The 21,121-nt window shown below is 38.0% G+C and overlaps 1 protein-coding gene across 1 annotated transcript; it reads right to left on the bottom strand.

Moving 5' to 3' along the window:
• Positions 1-7,031: 7,031 nt before the first annotated feature.
• Positions 7,032-14,184, bottom strand: LOC145787343 (nascent polypeptide-associated complex subunit alpha-like). Its single transcript, XM_082599069.1, has 9 exons — positions 14,100-14,184; positions 12,622-12,673; positions 12,296-12,328; positions 11,265-11,410; positions 10,585-10,653; positions 10,144-10,290; positions 9,470-9,592; positions 7,893-8,015; positions 7,032-7,405 (listed from the first exon to the last, which is right to left on the bottom strand). Exons 1-9 carry the CDS (start codon positions 14,133-14,135, stop codon positions 7,391-7,393), a joined length of 744 nt encoding a protein of 247 aa, XP_082455195.1. The 5' UTR covers positions 14,136-14,184; the 3' UTR covers positions 7,032-7,390.
• Positions 14,185-21,121: the final 6,937 nt, after the last annotated feature.

The following is a 21,121-nucleotide window of genomic DNA, read 5'->3' as shown; positions in this document are numbered from 1 at the left end:
AAAAGGCTCTGATATTCTTCCGCGTCTAAAAAGTTAAAAGTGAGCCCAACTGAGCCACTGATATGTTTGTATTTTCTCTTAAACTTAGAAATCATTATTTTTTCGCTGTTAGATTCCATTTTAGACAAAAAAATGCTTTCAAATTGTTGTAACTATTTATGTATATTCACAGAAGTACAATTCATAAATTTTATCATTGCCAGTCTGTTGGCAAATATTTTTGTCCAGTGATGTCACTTCTCATTACAACTTTTTACCAACAACCAATAGTCTGACGGACTTGATCTTCTGCAATCAACATTTGAGTGCTTTGTTAAAGCGGTATGAAATTTCTCAACAATTTTTTTGTAAAGAAATCTTGCATACAACTTGGATTAACGTCTCGCATTTTTGTTCCCGCCCTTTTCTAAAAAGGTTTCCTGAATCCGGACTGGTGGTGGCAGAATTAAAGTTTGTTTAAATATTTTTGAGGGATTTTTTGTAACTAGGGATGCTGAGGTTATAGTGCAATAGACACCCTATGTCATTTCTGAACATGTTGTACTTGTATCAAAACAAATTATGAGGAAAAATTAAGTTTAGTAGAACCTTCATTTTTAGGTTTAGCTCAACATCCTGCAGTAGCCTGTAAACTACAGTACCTGTTGTTTGGTCTGTTATAATTAAAAAAATAGACTGATCAAGGGTGCTTCATTCATTTATCAGCATGAAACAAGGTGTCAGGCAAACAGTTACTATTTCATAAATGGGCCAAACACAAAAATGCAGGCACTGAGACCAGAGATTACAAATAGCTTCAAAAGAACTATCATTGCAATCAAAAAAGAGAGCAAAGCTTTAATTTTGTATAGCTATATACTGGTACAACAATGCATCGTACGGTTAGTGGTACCGGTACCGTACCTGTATGTTATGAAAATTCAATTGTCAATTTTGCGTGCAATTATTTAGTTAAAATTTTAAGTAATCTCTGCCTGTTTTTATTTTATCTTAAATGCAATTATTTTATTGCTGTTGTGTATTGTTCTGTTACATTTTTTTGTATTTGTAATGACAAAATCATCTATTTTATATGGTGGAAATTGACTAGTAAACAGTATGTATGGTCATCTCATCTTCCTGTAGGTATGGAAACTTTGTGTAACTTTTACAGTTATAAATAATGTGCAAGTTTTCAAAGGATGCAACCTAGTTCATACCCTGAACAGTCGGCAGCAGTGGCCGAGTGGTTAGCGCGTTGGGCTCGCAGTCGAGAGCCTGCATGTTCGACTCCAGCCACCCGCACTTGCTGTTGTTTCCCTGGGCAAGAAACTTTACGATAATCGTCTCTACCTAGTGATCGATTTCGAGTAATGGGTAGTACCAAATTTAAGTTATAAGTAGAGTAGACAACCGGAAACAGACATTGTCGTCGGCTGCAGCGTGGGTCAGGTGTACGTCGGAAGGCGTACACCGATGCATAGCGCTCAAGTCCGCTTTCTCACAATGCATGGTAAAAGATAAACAAACAAACCCTCAGTTTGTACCCTGACAAGATCGAGAGAAAAAATTAAAAAAAGCGGAAGTCGCTGATCGCAGTTTCCGCAAACATTTTAGAATTTTCCCTGGCATGAAAAGATCGAGAGAAAGATAGCACAAAGCCGAAGTCGCTGATTGCAGTTTCCGCTAACCGTAACCCTCACCCTAACGCTAACCCTCGCTGATCGCAATTTCTGCAAACATTTTTCTGCACTTTCCGCTAACTCTAACCATAGACTAATCTATGCTCTAACCCTCGCTGATTGCAGTTTTCGCAAACATTTTCTGTAGTTTCCACTAACCGCAGTTTTCGCTAACCCTAACCTTAGAGTAATCTATGCTCTAACCCTCGCTGATCGCAGTTTCCGCAAACATTTTTTCGTAGTTTCTGCTAACCGCAGTTTCCGCTTACCGAACTCTAACCATCGAGTAATCTATGCTCTCTAACCCTCGCTGATCGCAGTTTCCGCAAATGTTTTTCCGCAGTTTCCTCTAACCCTCGGGTTTGTTTGCGGAAACTCCGATCAGCGACTTCGGCTTTGTGCTATTAAACTGCGATCAGCGATTTCGGCTTTTTTTAATTTTTTCTTTCGATCTTTTCAGGGTACAAACTGTTCATGGTACGAACTAGGTTGCACCCGTTTTCAAACATGTATTATACCAGTACTGTTTCTGGCAAATAAACCATTGATTGATTAATGAATTAATTTACTAGGTTAATAAATGACCCCGTTTAGATTAACATTGATACCTGAAGTTTATCACTCCATCCATAGTCATTTTTTTTTGTTTTTTAGGTTTATGACTTTTATTCAGTATCTACAATTATGGTTAGCAAAAAAAAGTTCACTTGTTCAACATGCAAAAAATCGTTTTCCAGTAAAGCTAATTTGAACAAACATGCTGCAGTCCATAAAAGAGGAAACTATTTGGTGACCAAACCTATGAAAAAGATCAAGCAAGAAAAACAAGAGCATAAATGTGACATATGCAGCAAACTTTTTCCTTCAAAGTTTAAGCTTATTCGGCATGGGTACAGTCATATGGCAGTCAAGCCATTTCCATGTGATAAGTGTGGAAAGCGGTTTTCTAGAAAGGATCACTTGCAAGTTCATTATCGCATACATACAGGTGAGAAGACCTGTTTTTGTACTGACTGCGGAGAAGGATTCAACACAACAACAAGCCTTCATCGACATATAGTGAGACTGCATTCTGAAGAAAGAAAAACCTTTATATGTATAGAATGTGGTCTAGAATTTGGCTTCAAGGCACAACTAAAAAGGCATTATGACTTTGTTCATAAAGAGTGTTACACTTGCAATTTCTGCGGCAACATATCATCAAGTGAAGGTGCTTTACATCGTCACTTGAGAAAACACATTTTGTCCCAACCGTATGTATGTTTGATGTGTGCTGTTCATTTTAATACTCCAGAAGAAATGAAAGACCACCAATGTTTTTTCTTTGAAGAAGACCCATGCAAAGTTGTTGTAAGAGTTGCATTGAACGAGTCTTTTGATTTTGAAGATGACATTGATTTTGCTGATGAAACTAATGCTTTAAGACTTGAAAAAAAGTTTGACAATAGAGGAAGAAAACCGAAGCACTACAGACCAGATCAAAGTACTGAACTTTTCAATGACGACCTTTATGATTTTTTTTCACAAGAGATAAATGATAGTTCTAATACTCCCATTCCTAATGAATCTGGTGATGGTGCCAGTATGGTTAACATAGAAAATACTACTGACCTTTTATGCAAGTTCTGTGACAAGTCATTTCCTTCAAGAGCAAATAAACTTGCTCACGAGAACACACATTTAGATGGTTACAACAAATCACCACGTTGTACAATATGCAGCGCTTTATTTTCTACTCAGGCAAAGTTGATTCGTCATCTACGCTCCCACGCTAGAGAAACTCCATATCCTTGTAAATTTTGTGAGAAATCCTTTTCTCGCAGAGACAGTTTGCAAAGACATATGTTTAGTGAGCATGCCACAGATGATGAAACCTGTCCATTTTGCTTTGAACTTTGCTCATCTGCAGATCAACTAAAAGAACATATGAAAACCCATGAAGATAATGAAAGGTCTCACATCTGTGAGTTCTGTAGCAGCTCTTTTGAAACTCACCCAGAACTAGAACTTCATATTCAAACTGAGCATGCAAGTGGTAAATATAAATGCAAACACTGCACAATGGAGTTTGATAATTCATCTGAAAAGTCTAAGCATGAAGAGGAAAACTGTGAACAACGGCCATCAGAAGAAGATGCAGATGAACTCAGGCTAACTATTGATGAAACGGAGGATGACCAGTCGGAGAAACATGCTTCAAAGAAGCTGGATAGCGTCATGGAGTCCTGGAGGTGCAGACCCTGTAGTCTAACTTTTAAAACATTAAAAGCACGAGCTCAACATATGAAATCTGTACACAGTGAATCGTTTTATTTTGAATGTGAATTGTGCCCATGCAAATTTACAACTGATGCAGGTTTAAGAGGTCATACAAAAAATTTCCATGGCAAACGATTAATGCCTCACAATGAAAATGGTATAGATGGTTATAGTCAAAAACAGAAAGGAAATACTTTTGATGATGACCAGTATGCATACGTTAGACAGCAAAAGAGTCTTCATCATTGCAAAGACTGTGAAGAAAGTTTTGATTCAATACATGAATTTCTTGTTCACGTACGAAGCCATTCCAGCAAAGAAGATGATGTTGGAAATTTAGCATGTGTCTTATGCCATGAAGAGTTTGAGTCCACTGAAGAATTATACAAGCATCTTGAAAACCACGAGGACAGTATGATTGTTGAAGTCGGCGTTCATGATAAGGAATCCGATGATAAAGAATAAAACTGCCCATACAAAAAATATGTAGACATGTTTTGTTGGCTGAACAGCCATTTACCTCAAGTAATATAAGTTTTTTTCATATTATTTGGAAACACTGCAAGAAAAGTTTTTAATCTCAATCTGTGTTAAATTTCTCCAACTATGGTTAGATTGAAATTATAAAAACCCTGTTTTGTTTATTGGCTTAAACTTGTGCTATAACTGCCTATGTTTGCTGTAAAAACTAATCGGATACCAGTTTAGTATTAGTATGTGATCTGATGTTTTTATAGCTGGTGATGTATGTGAGCTTAACCAAGTAACCATGCACATCATAAGGCTGCAAATCCTGCCACATACCGGCACAAAATATTGTTAGCGCCGCAATAAAGAAACTGGACAGTTAGGTCATAGATCCTTATTTAATGCATATTAAGTTCCAATTGTTTTCTATCCTGTTAAGGTATTTATAGTTTCGGGAGAGAGTTTGCTTTCTTGTACCAAGGCAGGCAAGACACCTGTTGTATTGTTGTGTCTTGCCTGTCTTTGTTATGGCATTTGTCGTTGATAGATGTGTGGGTCCTGTAATAAATGGTTAATGCATCATTGTTTTTTAATTTTACTTTTTTTTGAAAAACAAAAAAAATTGCAATAGTTATTACCCTGACCTACCACATGCATTTGCGAACTTGCTGCCGAAAGAGAGGTGCTGCAGTCCGGCGTTTTAAAATTCTTACCAACTCATGCAATGCCTATTTTTAACAGAAAGTAGCCTACCCAATCTCTTCAAGTGTGCCTTTCACTTTAGTTTAAATAATATTGATGGAAATAACAGTGTTGGTTAAGTGCAGGACTGTATGTATTTGGAAGATGATCGAATACTGAAAAATTTGGGTGTTCATCAGGATAATTATCGTTTCTAGCGTTAGTTGCAACGTTCATCTGATAAAAGTAAAGACAAACGAGTTGATTAATTGCTTTACTGACGTTTCGGGCACTATAACAACGCGCATCCTCATAGCGAATAACCAACAAAATTAACATTAATTGAACGTTGCAATTAGTGCTAGAAACGTAAGATGATCGAGTGGGCAAAAATGTACCTTTTTCGTAGGTCAACTCTGCTATCTAAATATTCTGTCGTAATTTAAGGTTCTGCGCTTGTCGCATTTCCAGCTAGCAAATTAGTTCCTTTTTTACATAAATGCAGACGTTGAATTATTGTAAAAAAATGCTGATTTGGTGTCGTTACGCATTTGACTTAATGCAAAGATCGACTTTTCAACAATAATACGTATGTTTGAACGATGCTGTTCACAAACAAACGCATCACAGACTTGCATTAGCCAGTTGGTGAAGTCATAATTTTTTCTTACAAAACCTTGCGTTTTTTATACACAGTGCTTATGCGTGGATTTGTTTATCCCATTCGTAGATAACTGAGCTAGGTCGACGATTACAGCAAGACGGATGTCGGTTTGTGTTGTAGACCATCTTCTACAAAGGTCAACGTCATCACAGAGGGTTTCTGAGAGGAATATTTTAACAGGGCAGACAAGTGTATAATGGGTTTTCCAAATATCATACCATATAATTTTCTTCACTCTCCTTATATGACGGTTTTGGCACCCCTTCCAAGGTGTCACATGGGATCGCATATCCCTAATCCAGTGCCATGCATCACAGTCCTACTTTTGGTTGGACATCGCGGAAGTTGGTGTAACTTATGTACATTTACCAATGATAGATTACTTTGTAAACTGAAATATACTTGAGTAGCATTGTTTTGTAAATAACATGCGTTTAGTTAATTTTTCCTGTTTGTATTTTTATAAAGTTGTCGCATGCAGAAACTCAAGATTAGTTTGTTGGTCAATCTAATGCAAGGTTTCATTGTGGCGAGGTGATTCTCAGTCTAGTGAGAGAAAAATTACACAGCACAGTTGCAGTATGCCCGCAATGTTTCAGCATTACCGGTATTAGCAGTTTTCTTTAGTGATATAGCCGATTTCTTGTTGCTTATCGTCTTGGAACTACGGCAATACTTTCTTGCCACCTCATTTATTCTACCTGAGAAAGCTTCTCTTTCGGGTAGTTTTGCATGCTGACATCTCTACGGTGATTTTCGTACTATCAATGGACTACGTGAAGTTTGTAAACCGTTGTCGCTGAGGCTAATAGAGTTACGAGGAAGGAAACCGTTGAACAGAAGCTAAGTTCGTTCGCCAGGGACAACAACTGCAACTCTGTTCCTATGGCTCAGCTCTCATCTTCGTGAACGAGAAAATGGTAAAATCAAGCGGCACTGCATCGACTCCCGGGGTGTACGCTTAAGTAACGCATCTCACCGCTCTCAAATCAGTGGCACTTAACAATTCAGAGAATCAGCGGAAACTTAACTAGCCAATCTCGGTGTCCCGACGTGTGTCAGTGGCCCAAGTATGCGAAACTACCCTGATTGAGTTTCCAATGAGTCTCAGTCTGAAAATAAAAAATTCAAACAATAACCAACTCGGTGCAGTGGAAAATTTACAGGCAAAGCCTTTCAGGACCCATTGGAGAAAAAACAAATTGATAAGGAGCTCTACATAAATGGTAACGACCTGGTTCTTGATTTCTTCATCTCTATATGTGAACAGCCTCTAACAAGAATACAACTGCTTGCACTGAGGAAATACAAATAAACTTCTTGACAATTTACTGTTTTACAAACAATTAATGAGACGACATGTCCCAACAAGGTTTACATATAACTTCCCATGATGCTTGAGTTTTACTGACTAATCAATTCAAAAAACAAGTCAGACAAGTAGAGTAACTGGGTTACATCAAATCCTGAGGTTACTTGAAGTGAAGCAGCGTCGATAAACACGATGAGGCAAGTAAAACATACGAAACAACAAGTTTTTCCACGAGTTGCCGTTGGTATTACAATGAAGTAAACCCAGCGAAAGCGATAATTTCAAATGTTAGTTTTCCCGGATGCTTTCACTTGTCTATTTCAAAGCGACCCGGATCAAAATGTGCTACATAGTGAGTTCCTGCGATATAAGATACCACAATTAGCAAACGTTTGATGAACTACAAAAAAGAATTGAGAGGTTTATTACATATCTTTCAGAAACTTTAAACCGCACCAACATGTGGCAACGCCACAGCTTTTAATCTACGATTTGAATTAAAACCTCCCGCACAATTGGTTTATTCATGGCGTATTCAACAGTACTGCAATTGTTTTTATAATTGTAACACACACGGTAACAACTATTTACTGGAATAGATTATATCAAGCATATGAAATGCCATGGATTAAAATGTATCTTACATTTTGAAAGCAAAATTTTCATTATAAACGTTTTAGGTTTAAGTATACTGTGTTTTCAATGCAATATGTCAATGAAAACATGTTCGCCTCCAGCACGCGCGTTGGTTTGGCCTCCGTTGAGTATGCTATGGTTGAATCCTATACTTTTAGCTTCAAGCAATAGATGCAACAAAAATGCATCTGGTTGACACACAAGCACTTACCATAATGGCGTTTACGATATCATTCGAGTTTTCCTTGAGGGCTTTGACCGCCTTGCTCCTGGATACGCCGGCCTGCTGCATTACCAGCTCAATGTCTTTGGCTTCTACTTCGCCATCGCTTACCTAGAAACATAATGGTAGAGCAGGGGTCACCAATCTTTTTTCTCTGAGGGCAGGATTACTGCGAGATTAAAAGCTGCGGGCCGGATGCAAATTGCGAAAAGGTATACAACTATTTAGAATCTCCATTGACTTGAATTGAGCACAATAAATAACAAAGTCAGCGGTGGAATAGCAAAGTTGTGATGAAAACCGAAAGGTTGCTGGTAAAGTTATCCCCTGCTGTGATACACTACAGGGCATCGTGCTCTTGAAAAAGCACTACATCTTTCCACATTTGGCCTAGGCTGTCCCCATTTGTGGTGGCCTAATGATAAAAACAGAGCACCAACAGTGTGCATGGGTTTATCAGTTTCCCTTTCTCCAAATGAGTGACATAGAAATTTTTGTAAATCAAAAACTCCTTTTTTCCTAAATGTGAGGATAAAGGGAGTTTTCTCACTCCTACTCTTGTTCTTTGTAGTAGGATGAAGTAGGATGAATCTTAATTGCATGTGATAGGCCTATGCTAATTTAAAGGGATACTAAAGGAAAAACCTGACTTGGCGATTTTCCACGTTCTTTCTGTTTAACATGTTACGATAAAACGATTTTCAATAAAATTTTGCCCCATTGCGGTCTGACCACCATTGCGCGCGTGCTTTTGTCAGAGCTTTCAAAACGAGATTGGGCCTGAGCAGCGAAGCGTCCGACTGTACACTGGTGTACAGTCTGCGTCACTAGAGACTAGCAATCAGCTGATCTCGCAATAATTGTTACTGCGGGCGATTTGACTGTAGGCTATGTACTATGTAGTCCAACATGTCGGCTGCATGGTGGAAAAATGTACAAATTCAACATACAACAACGAACTATTAGAACGAACAATTTTAACATAGAAGTCTCTATTACACAAAAAGGCAAAGCCAAAGACGGTTGCTAATGCCAAGGGAAGCACATGTACAGAATTGTAGTGCAGCTGTAATTTCCGCAGCACGTGGCGGGCCTGATGAAATCAGTTCGCGGGCCGTAGTTTGGTGACCCCTGTGGTAGAGTATAAAAAAGCTAATGGTGGTGCTATACTTAATAACTAAGATGTGGGAAAGAGAAGTTGCTCATTTATAGTCACAATAGTATATCAATGAAAGGAAGAAACTGAACAGCTTTGTTTATGTGACTATGGTGAATTATTGTCATATCCTTTTAGAAAACAGTAAACTTGAAAGTCAACCATTTTCATAAACTAAAATTATAATTTCGTGCGTTCCTCGCTACAGCGCTGTACGGGTGTACGTTTGTTTGCATGTTTTAGCAGCTGTATGTTTTAGCATTATTAGGTCCTTTGAGATAAAAATCTAAACTGAAATACGAACAAAACTTGTAGCATTGTCGTTTGAACACAAACCGATATTCTGGTACGTTAAAACACTGCTTGTTTTGTGCGTCTTTTCTTACGTCATGCAACACAGTTTACGTACATCCTCTTCCTCACTTTCTTCCTGTACCGTGGGAACAGTAGTAGAACTCTCTGCTGCCGTCGGCGTCTTGTTCTTAAACTTTTCAGCGGCATGTTGTTGAGCTTGCTGCGACAAGTCCTCGATCTAGTAAAGGGAAACAATGAATTGCAGTTTGCCAACTAGAATAAGATAGATTACAAGTGCACACAGCACATACACACAGATTGAGGCTGAGCGCACATTCTGGCTATAGACATTCTGTAGCATGTTAACAATACAATATACATTTTTAAAGGACATCATTTTAAACAAGAGTTTGAGTAACATATCTACACAGTACACACACAGGTATAAATATTTTTCAGCAACCTACAGTACAGCACCGTTACGATGATACATACAATATTACTCAGTAATATTATCATGGCAATATGTGCAGTTGCTAAAAACCAAGGTACAGTATATAATGTTTAGATAGTGGTATGCATCATTCTGCATTGTCCTGAAAGCTACTTGTTAGGAAGGCGACTCATCGAGGGTCTAAAGATTGCCAGTTCGAAACCCATCGAAGACACGGTTGCGTCTCGACATCACATCTTTGCCTTTTACTGAAACTAAACTTTACCACCAATCACAGGGTTCAATATGAAATAAAATTGGCTGCTACTGAAAAAGAAACCTATAGCAATGTTCACCTTCGCCTCTCCGAAAACGATGTAGGTGTCAGATGCAGGACTTTTGTAGACGTCAGGGCGATTGATGACAAACAGAATGTTTTTCGATTTACGAATCGTGACGCGGTTGATTCCTTGAACTTGCTTCAGGCCAAGTCTAGAAATGGTCTGATAAAAAAAAAATTAACAAAAAATGAAAAAAAGCAACACTTGATTTACATGTCAATGTATAGATATCAATAACAAACTGAAAATGAATTAGCCAACCGCACATAAAATCATAGAAAATAATTTTTTGGTGTTGAACAAGTCAAAGTAGTAACATGCTGTCAGTGTGCAAGGGGTTGGTTTCTACATAGTGTTTGTAATTAACCAATAAAAACAAAAATGCAGTGTTTCCATTAAATATTAACATTTTAGATTAAATAAAACTATTTTCAATACAAGAGAAGACAACATCACCTTCCTTGCTTTCTTCTCACTTCTGCTCTGCTTCCCTCTAGTGCTGGCATCGCCAGCCCCGCTCAACATCTGTTGAACAATATCAAAAGTCAATTTTATGTTGACTAGAAGTGGACTGTTTCGATTACGGAACGTCTATCATTCCATGAAATGCACAATAAGGATGGACCTGCATCACTTCATAGCTAACAATTTGGCAAATAGAACACTAACAGTATATACAGAATAAAAAGCGCAATTACAGCTTTATACCTTGAGTTCAGTGTTGTTTTTAAGTAACAGGCTTCACCCACTAGAAACTATACAGTATACACGGCACGGCACATACTTCGTTGTGCTTTGGTTACTGATTGTTCAATGTTCATTGTTCATGTGTGGTTAAGTTGAAGCCAAACAACCTTGGGGCCTCCTGAAGAAGTCCGAGGAAATATCACAAACATGGGATGAAAAAAAACTCACATGAGTGACAATTCGTGTTAAAAGGGTTAATATGACAACTACACATCGGTTTGTAGTAGACTATGCTTCAAATAACATTGGTCAAAATAAAACAGCTAAACTAAAGCACCTTGTCAATTTAAACACTTGTGATAGTTTAGCTTATTTCACACCAAACGGCAATATCATGTCATTGAATTAAATGCCTGGTGGACAGTCTCATACAATGTTTAGCATCCAACCTCTGACAAGTCGGAGGGGATCGAAGGTACTTGCTGGTTCGACATGGATGTCAACTGTGGACCAGATGAGCTATCAGCCATTGTGACTACAGGAGGAGCATTTTCTATTTCCGGAAGTGACTCATCGTCACTGTCAGATCCGGAGTCTGAAAAACCATAATGAACTCAAAATTTTCATTTGGGAATAACCAAAGCGCAATGCATAAGGGAAAAGTTTTATAACTCTGCATTTTAAGAACATCGTCTCACTGAGATGGTCACAACATAAGATCCTGATTGTTTTTCTGCATGCAAACATTTCTCGTGATTTCTATACAATTTAAATTCAATGCATTTAGTAAACCAGAAAGTCATGATGTAAAAAATAAAGACTATTATACCCAATAATAACACTGGTCAACACAATTTTTGGTGCAGCAAACGTCAGATGGGTTTTGGTGGGTTCTAAGGGTGGGAAATCTAAAAATGAAGTCCGTTTTTCTCTATCAAATCCATTGTTTTTTCAGTGCAGCCATAACGTTAACATGTGATGGCTGCAGTGAAAAAAAAAAATTGATATGAGAAAACAGACCTCATTTTCAAACTCAGAGACCAAATTTACCCTAAAAACAATCTTTTTTGTTCATGCACCAGAAAATTGGTTTTAAATTGTTAAGCCGTGTTAGCAATTCATTGTAATATCAATATGTTGATTGTTGAGCCTCATTGTAATAACATACAGTATTATACATTATGAATTAAAGACAGAATATATGCGACAGACAGCTGGCAGCAGCAAAGGGACAGCGATATTCAGTTAGGGGTACCCATTTATGTCAGTGCCCCATTAAAAGACACAGTCACATATTTTGAAGCAATATAAAATTGACATCCTTTCGAACCTCCTGTAGATGCTCTCATGCAGGGATTGCAGGCAATTTCTCAATCTACAGAATGTGATTAAAACATTGCGTGGAAACTAAAAGACTTTGCTCATTCTGCTTATTTACAACAAAAAACAAAAAATATACAAATATTGACAAAAACTTTACCTTCAGCATCTCCATTCACTGCTGTATCAATAACTAAAAATGAAAAGATACCGTACTTGTTTAGTTATATAACATTGTTTTTACATTAGTTAACATTCAATAATCCATCAACAATAAAAAATTCAGCACATTACCATAGTAGTGTACCATACTCCTTTAATTATGATAATGTGGTTATATAGCCATGGCACTACAGTACCGAGAGCATATGGACCACTCTAGTGCAAAATATAAAACAATAGCATTGTTAGTATGTAGGCCTACACCATAATATTAATAACAAACTACTCAAACTATTTTAAAAGATACAAACATCAATATCATACCATCATCAATTACTCCCATATTTGCCGTCTTAGCCAATGTTGCCTCTTCTTGCTGTAAAACAATTTTGCAATCAAAGATGGATATCGGATGTATGTATATTGTATATTAATGTGTAAGTTACAGTGAAAAATATTAATGCGAGTTTACAGCCACATAAATGGCTAACTTGTTTTTGAATGATAATGACTGATGGAAAACTTTTTAACAAATGCTACAAGACTCAATATCACAACTGACATATATATTATATCTATAGGCTAATGCAATAAAACTATGACTGCTTGGCTGCCTAATGTAAATTTGAAATTTTCTAATTTCTACGCATCTGGCACAGAGCAGATTCATGTCAATTGAGTACCGGTAACTATTTTAAAAGTATTTGGTTAATGAGTTAAAGCATTAAATAATTGAATCTTTATCCTCAGACTGAGAAAGCTTTTTTCAGAGCTTAATCCTGGTAACTTAGGACAACACTAAAAGGCGGAAATGCGGAAATAAGCCGAAATAACTTTAGAATTAAAACAGTCATAGTATTTAATGATCTCACAATTGCTTCTAAATAATATCTTTCAATGATATTTCAACATAAGAAAATGTTCGGTATTGAGTTGTGGCTAAAAATCGCATTTCCGCCTTTTTCCTATTTCAATAAATTCCATTAAATTTTGAAATTTACTCCAATAACTGTGGAATTAAAACAGTCAAAGTATTTAATGACCTCACAATTGCTTCTAAACAATATCTTTCAATGATATTTCAACATAAAAGTAGGTTCGGTGGTGAGTTGTTGTTAAAAATCGAATTTCCGCCTTTTTCCATGTTGCAACATTTCTTTCTTTCATGATGAAGTTATCGCTATGTTAAACAATATGGACGCCAAAATCGTACTTCCGCGTTTTCTGCATCGGCATTAAATCGCTACTTCTGCGAACAATACGCCATTTCACGCCCGGCTTATTTCCGCGTTCCGCATTTCCGCCTTTTAGTGTTGCCCAGTTTTGCATACTTGTAGAGGCTTTGGGTTCGGTCACCGAGGTTGACAGAGTGAAGATTCCAATTGTTGAAGTCTTGTTGTCAGGAATTATTCCATCTAACAGATGCCGCCGAATGGAGAGCAATCCTTAACGTGTGTTGCTCAAGTGCACATCCCAAGAGTCAAACCAAAGCAGCTTAATCTTGAAGCTTCTTCGTTCCAGAAGTCACACGCTAACCAACTAAGCCATCGAAGCGGCCTTGTAATTATTTTATGACATGAAACAATTTAACCAAACCTGATAGAATAAGGTTTTGGAAATCTAGTGCAATCGATATGCATCAAAGGTACCATAATCTATCGTACCAGTTTATAGTGACCAACTTATGCCATACAAGGTATCTGGTTGACAACAAAAAATTTGTTTATTGAAGTAAAATATGATATCACAGTTTTTTTAGATTTACTTTTAACAAGTACGGTAGCCCACATATGCTACATTACCTCTGTTAAGGTGCCAAATGTTTCTATGTCAGTCATTTTTCAATTTATTAGCCAGATATAAAGTAACAAATCTAACCTATAAGCTGGAGATAAATATAAGATTTACCTGTTAGTAATTTGTAAACAACTATTTTACATCTAAGGCAATATACTAACCAATTGTTAATGATTATAATGATCAGCACAATATTAATACAGTAATCCCTGCTTTGTGGACTCCTTTGTAGGCCCATTTTGAAACTGGACGATTTGTTTGTCATATCTTGAGCCTAATAAGCAAGAGCCGTTTGAGCCTAATATGCAAGAGATGATTTTCTGCTTCTCCTGTACATTCAGTAATTCCAGATTGAATTAAATTAGGCAAAATGAGCGGGTGAGCCTGTTAACCGTAAGCTCAAATAGCAGAGATTGGCAAGAAAAGGGAAAGGTCTTCGCTCAGCAGTGGGCTAAAACAGACTGAAAATGACAATGACTAGGACTGCTGTACAAATAAATCTACATTCAGTACAGATTAATCCCAAAGTAATCTTGTTTTCTAAATAAAAATAACCGTGGTCTGTGGCACCTTTCGGAACCGAATGGCAACCGAACCAAGGCAATGCGTCAATGACCAATTGAAAATTGACCATGTGAGTTTAGAGTTGTCAAAGAAAAATTTAATTTTCTGGAGACCAGAGTTGCCAGGTAGTCCGAGATGGCCAAGGACAGTGGCCTATTAGTCTGAAATACGGATATTCAATTCAATTATGTTTACTTCTCAGAGCGGTTGAGAGGTTAATTTGGGTCTGGTATCAATGAAATCAATGGTATCAATGATCTTTGGGTTCTAAATTTTACACTTATAATAAAAAAAATTTTAGGTCCAAAGAATATGTGATGGCTTCTTCAAAGACCGGAGCCGCTGCCCTTACAATCATCTTGTGTTCAAAAGTATCCCCTAGACACCCCTGTCAACGCAACGGTTTACCTTACATCTTATTGAGCTGTAGCTTTCCCCATATAGCCTAGTTAGGTTCATTTTCGCAGCGTTGCTTCAACAATTGGCACTCTTGTGTTTTAGGAATGAAGAGGCAGCTGGTTCTTTCAACTAATTCATCTACTTGTTTCAACTGTTAGTTGGTGATCGTGTCTTCTTTAGGGACAGTGGAATAACGGGACGAGTCGTTTTATTGATTTTTCTTGTGATATGGACAGCTGGAGGGTCACTGCGAAAATTAAAAATTGGCACAACTGCAAAAAGTTTCGTTTGCTTTTACGTAAATTCATTTTTAACCTTTGCGCGAGGTTTAGGATGCTGAAACATCGACAGAACCTTGCTAAAGCAGTGTGAGGCTTACTACTGTTACCACTGTAGCGTGAAACCTATTGCTGCATTATTATGACTAGTAGGCTATAGCATTACATAAGCATGATACGGTATCACAAATTTTCATACATTTATTTTGGCAATACGGTACACATTTTGTGCACAGGCAGCCACATCACATACGCTGCACCTGGGTATACGACATATCGCGGTAGACCTCAAGCTGTAGTTGCACCAAATTTCGTCATAAGACTATAACCCTCCAGTTATCCACCTTCTTTTTGAGTGAGCAATCCCCCTACTTCTACCATCCTTAGTCTTATTGTATCCATCGATATAGTATAACCTATAATATAACCTACATCTATAGGCTACTATAACCTACGGTGGGATGGCGCAGAGGATAAGGTGTTGGATTTCTAATTATGCAAACCTTGTTCGTTCAACTCCCAGTTTAAGCTGGTTGTTGAAAAACACCGCTCACTTCTACCCAGGATGTAATAAATTGGGCAGTTATAGTTGCTGAAAGGCGGCCGAGAGAAAGGAACTGGCCAATTCAGATCCTCTTTGTAGCCTATGCATGCTGTCTTAAATCGCCATGGTTTTGTCATATTTTTCTTTTGCTGGAGGTGTTTCTGTAGTCTATTTTCACAACATCGTTTCATTTTCATTCTGAAATAAAAAAATAAATTTGAATCGAATGGTCAACCCTAAGTCTGATCACGTCACAGCCGTAGACATACGTTCGTTCGGGATCAAAAAACCTAGGGGGCAAAACAAAAAATTGCCCAAATGTGCGCTATAATATTGTATCGAAACAGCTATTGCCTATCGACTGGGCAAAGGGACATTTTCATATAGCCTACAGTAGGCTAGCCTATAGCCTATTGCAATTGCAAATAGCCCGATGCTGTGAAATTAGCTGCAGTGCGCTGGTCAACAGAAGTAGGCCTACTGTAGGCTACTGCACTATGCTGTAGGCCTACTACGGTAGCCTATACATTGACTGTTTTTTATGGAGGAGGCTACTGTGACCTTAATTGGTTGGTTGGTTTTGATGTCCTTCGACTGACAAAGCCTTGATAAGTTATGCTGGGTAGTTTCGTACATTGAAGAGGCTCTTTTCACAACAGGGGTGTGCAACGTGCGGCCCGCGGGCCAAATGCGGCCCGCGAAGAAAAATTGTGCGGCCCGCGAAGATGTGCCAATTTTGAATTCTGTCCAGCCCACGAAACGTGATTAATATTTAGTTTAGTCTGGTACATGTGAAAAATTCATTGTGGAGCGGGTTATTGTATATTTCACACCTTCTGTTAACCATTTTAGAAATCTTCTACCGGCCACCGCTAATCCATTGTATTTAATTATTTGTGGAAAGTAATAAAATGATGGTCACATAAATAGCATTATGAACAATTTACGACTTTGGAAAGCTCACGTACAGACAGGAAATCTTTTTCACTTTCTAACTTTGAGAGACTATGGAATGCATCCTGAGAAAAAAAAACTGAATTTGCAGACCAACTTGAAAACATTGTATGAATTTTTGGCTCGTTTCAAGGACTTCAAATCTCATGAACATTTGTTTGGTATGTTCTTTTCGCCATTCAATACAGACATTGACAAAGCACCAGCAGATATAACTTCAACTTATTGATCTTCAAGAGAAAAACGGATTTGAAAGCAAAGTATTTTGAAATGAATCTTGGCGATTTTTACCGAAAACCCCACATTTGAAAAAATCTATGGCTTCAAAAATGGCTCTTTTTGGCTCAACGTATTTGTTCGAACAATTTTTTTCTAAAATGGGCCTCATGACATCACCCTATAGATTACACTTGGAAAATAGACTTCGAATTGCGAGCACTTTCATTAAAGTAATTTTGGAGAAAAAAAACGTTGGGAAAAGAAGCCAGCTGCAAGTTTCTCACTGAACTCGTTTAAAGACGGTGTGACAATAAATTTGAATAGCAGTTTTCTTGAGAAATTTATACGTCTTAACTTATTATTTCTGAAAGAAGATAGCCCCTAATAACGCCATAAGAATAACATGAATAACAAAAAAACTACTTTTTTGTGCCTGCAACTACTAGAAATCATATGTTAAATAAATGTGCGGCCCGCGGTTTCACCTAGTTATTTATATCTGGCCCTCCTGTAATAAAGGTTGCACACCCCTGTGCTAAAGAATAATTCCGGTTACCGGTACTTTAAGTAGGCCTAAGCCTACTTATATGTTGTTACTAAAAATATTCATAGCAAAGCTGATATCAATTTTGTCTTAAAAAAAGTTTTTTCAATATTTATTGTGGCTAAGATGAATATGCGTTTCTGTTTCATAAACAAGTAAATATAAGATTTCAATATTTTCAATCAAGTACCGTACACAAATCTTTCACGTTGACATGGAGTAGCCGAGTAGAAATTTTGCCTAGTGTTTTTCCAACTTTTGTTTAATTTCTATTTTGAGCAGATGCACAAGTAACTTCATATCTGCAGTTGTAAATATTACAATTCCATTGTTAAGTTCCCAGACAACAAAATTCGTCATTTTTACGTTAATTCAACGTCTGCAAACGTTGAATCAATGTAAAAATAATAAATTTTGTTGTCTGGGTTGCTATTCCATGTAATTACTCTCATTTCGTCGCCAGCACTTAAGCAGCATAACAGAGCATATGGATCTGTGTAGGCCATACAGCAGGGACGGGCAACATACCAGATTTTGAGCGGCCCGCAGACAGTTTCCGGTTTTATGTGATAATGTGGCCCGTGGTCACAATTTGCCGCAATCCCCCACAACTTGCTTATTACGTCAAATAATAGTGATTGTTAGTTATTCTTTAGTTCTTTGTGTTTTTAGACTCTTTGTTTTCGATTAAAATTAAATTTAGAATTTACATTAATTTTTTTACCCATGGATTTTGCCAAGAAACGTAAAGTTGATAAGCAGTGTCGCGAATTTAACTAAGATTGGATGCCCATTGCCCAAGACCCAAGTACTTTTTCTCACAAGTCGTCAAGAAAGCAGTATGATATGTTTGCTGTGCAACGAAAGTGTTGTCGTGTTTAAAGAGTAGGCTACAATACATTGGCCGCCATTATGCGACAAAACATGCAGACTGTGGCAGTAGGTAGGCTACTTTGTCAGCAGCGGAACGGCAAACAAGAGCAATAGAACCGGACAGAAGACCCACCATAAAGCAGCAGAATGTAGCCTATCAGTAAAAGCCAAAACAACCCAGAAAACTGCTAAATACTGCTTTTGGTCTCTATGCTTTAAACTTAAAGTTTACATTAAATACGATTCATGCCTTGCATAGGTGGATAAATGCGCGGTTGATGTATCGATTCAGTATCCGGCCCGCCAAGTACTTTATTTTACCATATCCGGCCCGCCGACTGAAAAAGTTGCCCGCCCCTGCCATACAGGCTATGTTCAGTGTAGTAGCCTAGGAATACTAGGAAACCACGTATTGTTTGGGCGGTTGCATGAACAAATTAACCAAATGCAACTTCTTTGGACACCTTGCGGATACCCAAATAGACATGATATAATTATGCGAAAAACGAAATTAAAGTTGTTGGTGATTTTGGGGCAACTGCATAATGTTGATTTTGGCAATTTCTTAGAAGAACTCAGATTCAAGATAATCTCATGCTTGATGACTTTCCCAATCAACATAACACAGTTGTAAATCAACGCGCCAATTGTCAGTCTCTCTCAACGGAAACCCACTCCCACACAACCCGTGTCCCACCTACCTAGGAGTGAAGCTCGACCGACAATTAACCTACAAACACCATGCTGAAGCCCTTCATGCTAAGCTATCAGCACGCAACAACTTGCTGAAATGCCTAGCTGGAACATCCTGGGGTGCTAGTACATCCACACTCCGTACAAGTGCTCTTGCACTTGTTTACAGCACCTCCGAATATGCTTCCCCCACTTGGTGCCGCAGCGTACACACTTCCAAAATTGACACTGCCCTCAACACCACCATGAGAATAATCACCGGTTGCCTGCTTCCAACTCCCACTGACTTTCTGCCGGTGCTATCAGGCATCGCCCCAGGTAGACTTCGTAGGGAAAACCACGTACATAGCCTGGTCCTACAAGCTATGTCAAGGGATGACCACCTCCTCAACCAGATTGTCCTAAACTCGCACTCCCAAAAGCCCCAGCGCTTGAAATCTCGACGCCCGTTCTCCCGACATGCTGCAGCTATGTGCAAATCGAACTTCCACATTTCCGAAGTTTGGAACCGTGAATGGAGAGAAGTTGCGAGACCAACCCAACTCACAGTCCTTCCCAATACCAACACCCCACCTGGAGCAGAACTACCCCGGAAGGAATGGGTGAAGCTCAATCGCCTGCGGACTGGAGTGGGCCGTTTCAGCAGCAACATGTTCCAGTGGGGCCTCGCCGATTCACCATCTTGTGCGTGTGGCTCAGATTTTCAAACTGCACACCACATTATCTATCAATGTCCTGTATACTGACCACTAGATAGACATGTGGACCTAACAATGCTCGATGAATACACAATCCATTGGCTGCTGTGCCTGGATGTAACAACGTGATCTGTGGCGGCCTCAAACGCAAGAAGAATGTAAATACACAAAATCAAAGCCAAAGAAAAATTATTGCAAAATACTCAGTCTATAGACATGTAAAACAAACAGGTGGAAGAAGCTATAGGCCATTGCGACCAACTTCTGTATGGATGAAAGTATCATGCTATCAACTCCAATCGTCTTGTCATTGGATGACGCTATTGCGGCTTGTTAAGTTTAAGTGTGTAGCCTAAGCCAATGCTCTCGGACAGAATGTATGGCTCCGTGATAATAAACTATGCTACTCTTCACAAAATAATATACGGTACTAAGATATAATTTTCTGATTAATAAGCTAAATATTTAGATAGCCTACTTGACGACAAAGTAATTGTTTAATGGTTGTGTAAGACGTCTATTCGGTCTTGGACCAGGAATAGGTGATGACGATGGTAATGTGATTACAACATTTTTTTAAATCCTAAGTTTCATGTTTTTTCTTTTGACCATCCAGGGCGTTGTGTTGATAAAAATAGGCTGTGAATATCCGTTTTATTGAAATGGATAAACGACAAAGTGATAGTGGACGTGAAACAGTTGTAAAAGACCTACTTTGCTAACATATCTCTATACTTTCACACCATCTACGTATGCTCCTGCAGAAAACTATTTATGCTCTTTTCACGTTAGTAAACGGTACATAAACAAAAAAAGAACTGTGAAATTTATTTGTGTCTCAACAATTTGGCTGAATGCATGGAAGCATCTGAGCAAAAGTAACAATACAGTTTTACCATCAATAATTTCCCAGGACGTTTATTTCCTGAAATCGAAATATATTCATTTTCACATGTCCAAAAGCTCGCACAGATATAATTGTTAACAAAGTATTGCAACCAGAGTTTAAAAGTAGCCTAACGCAGAAGTATGCATAAGCATTTCTCTAAGTAAAAAATCAGCAAAGATAAAATGAATTAGGCAAATATTTATGCTTGGATTGGGTTGGTGTAAAATATTGTAATTTCTTGAATTCTTCTATGATTTAATCTGGACAAAATATATTTTTTATTCAAACTTTAATTAAGCTAATGTTAACGCAGTAGGCTATAGGCCATTTTACGAGTAAGCTAACAGATCATTTGCTTCATTTCAGCAAAAG

Source organism: Aplidium turbinatum, chromosome 18, assembly GCF_918807975.1.
Source record: "Aplidium turbinatum chromosome 18, kaAplTurb1.1, whole genome shotgun sequence".
NCBI classification, from domain to species: Eukaryota; Metazoa; Chordata; class Ascidiacea; order Aplousobranchia; family Polyclinidae; genus Aplidium; species Aplidium turbinatum.
The sequence above is the reverse complement of the archived record's forward strand: the minus strand, read 5'-3'. Positions and strand labels throughout refer to the sequence as shown.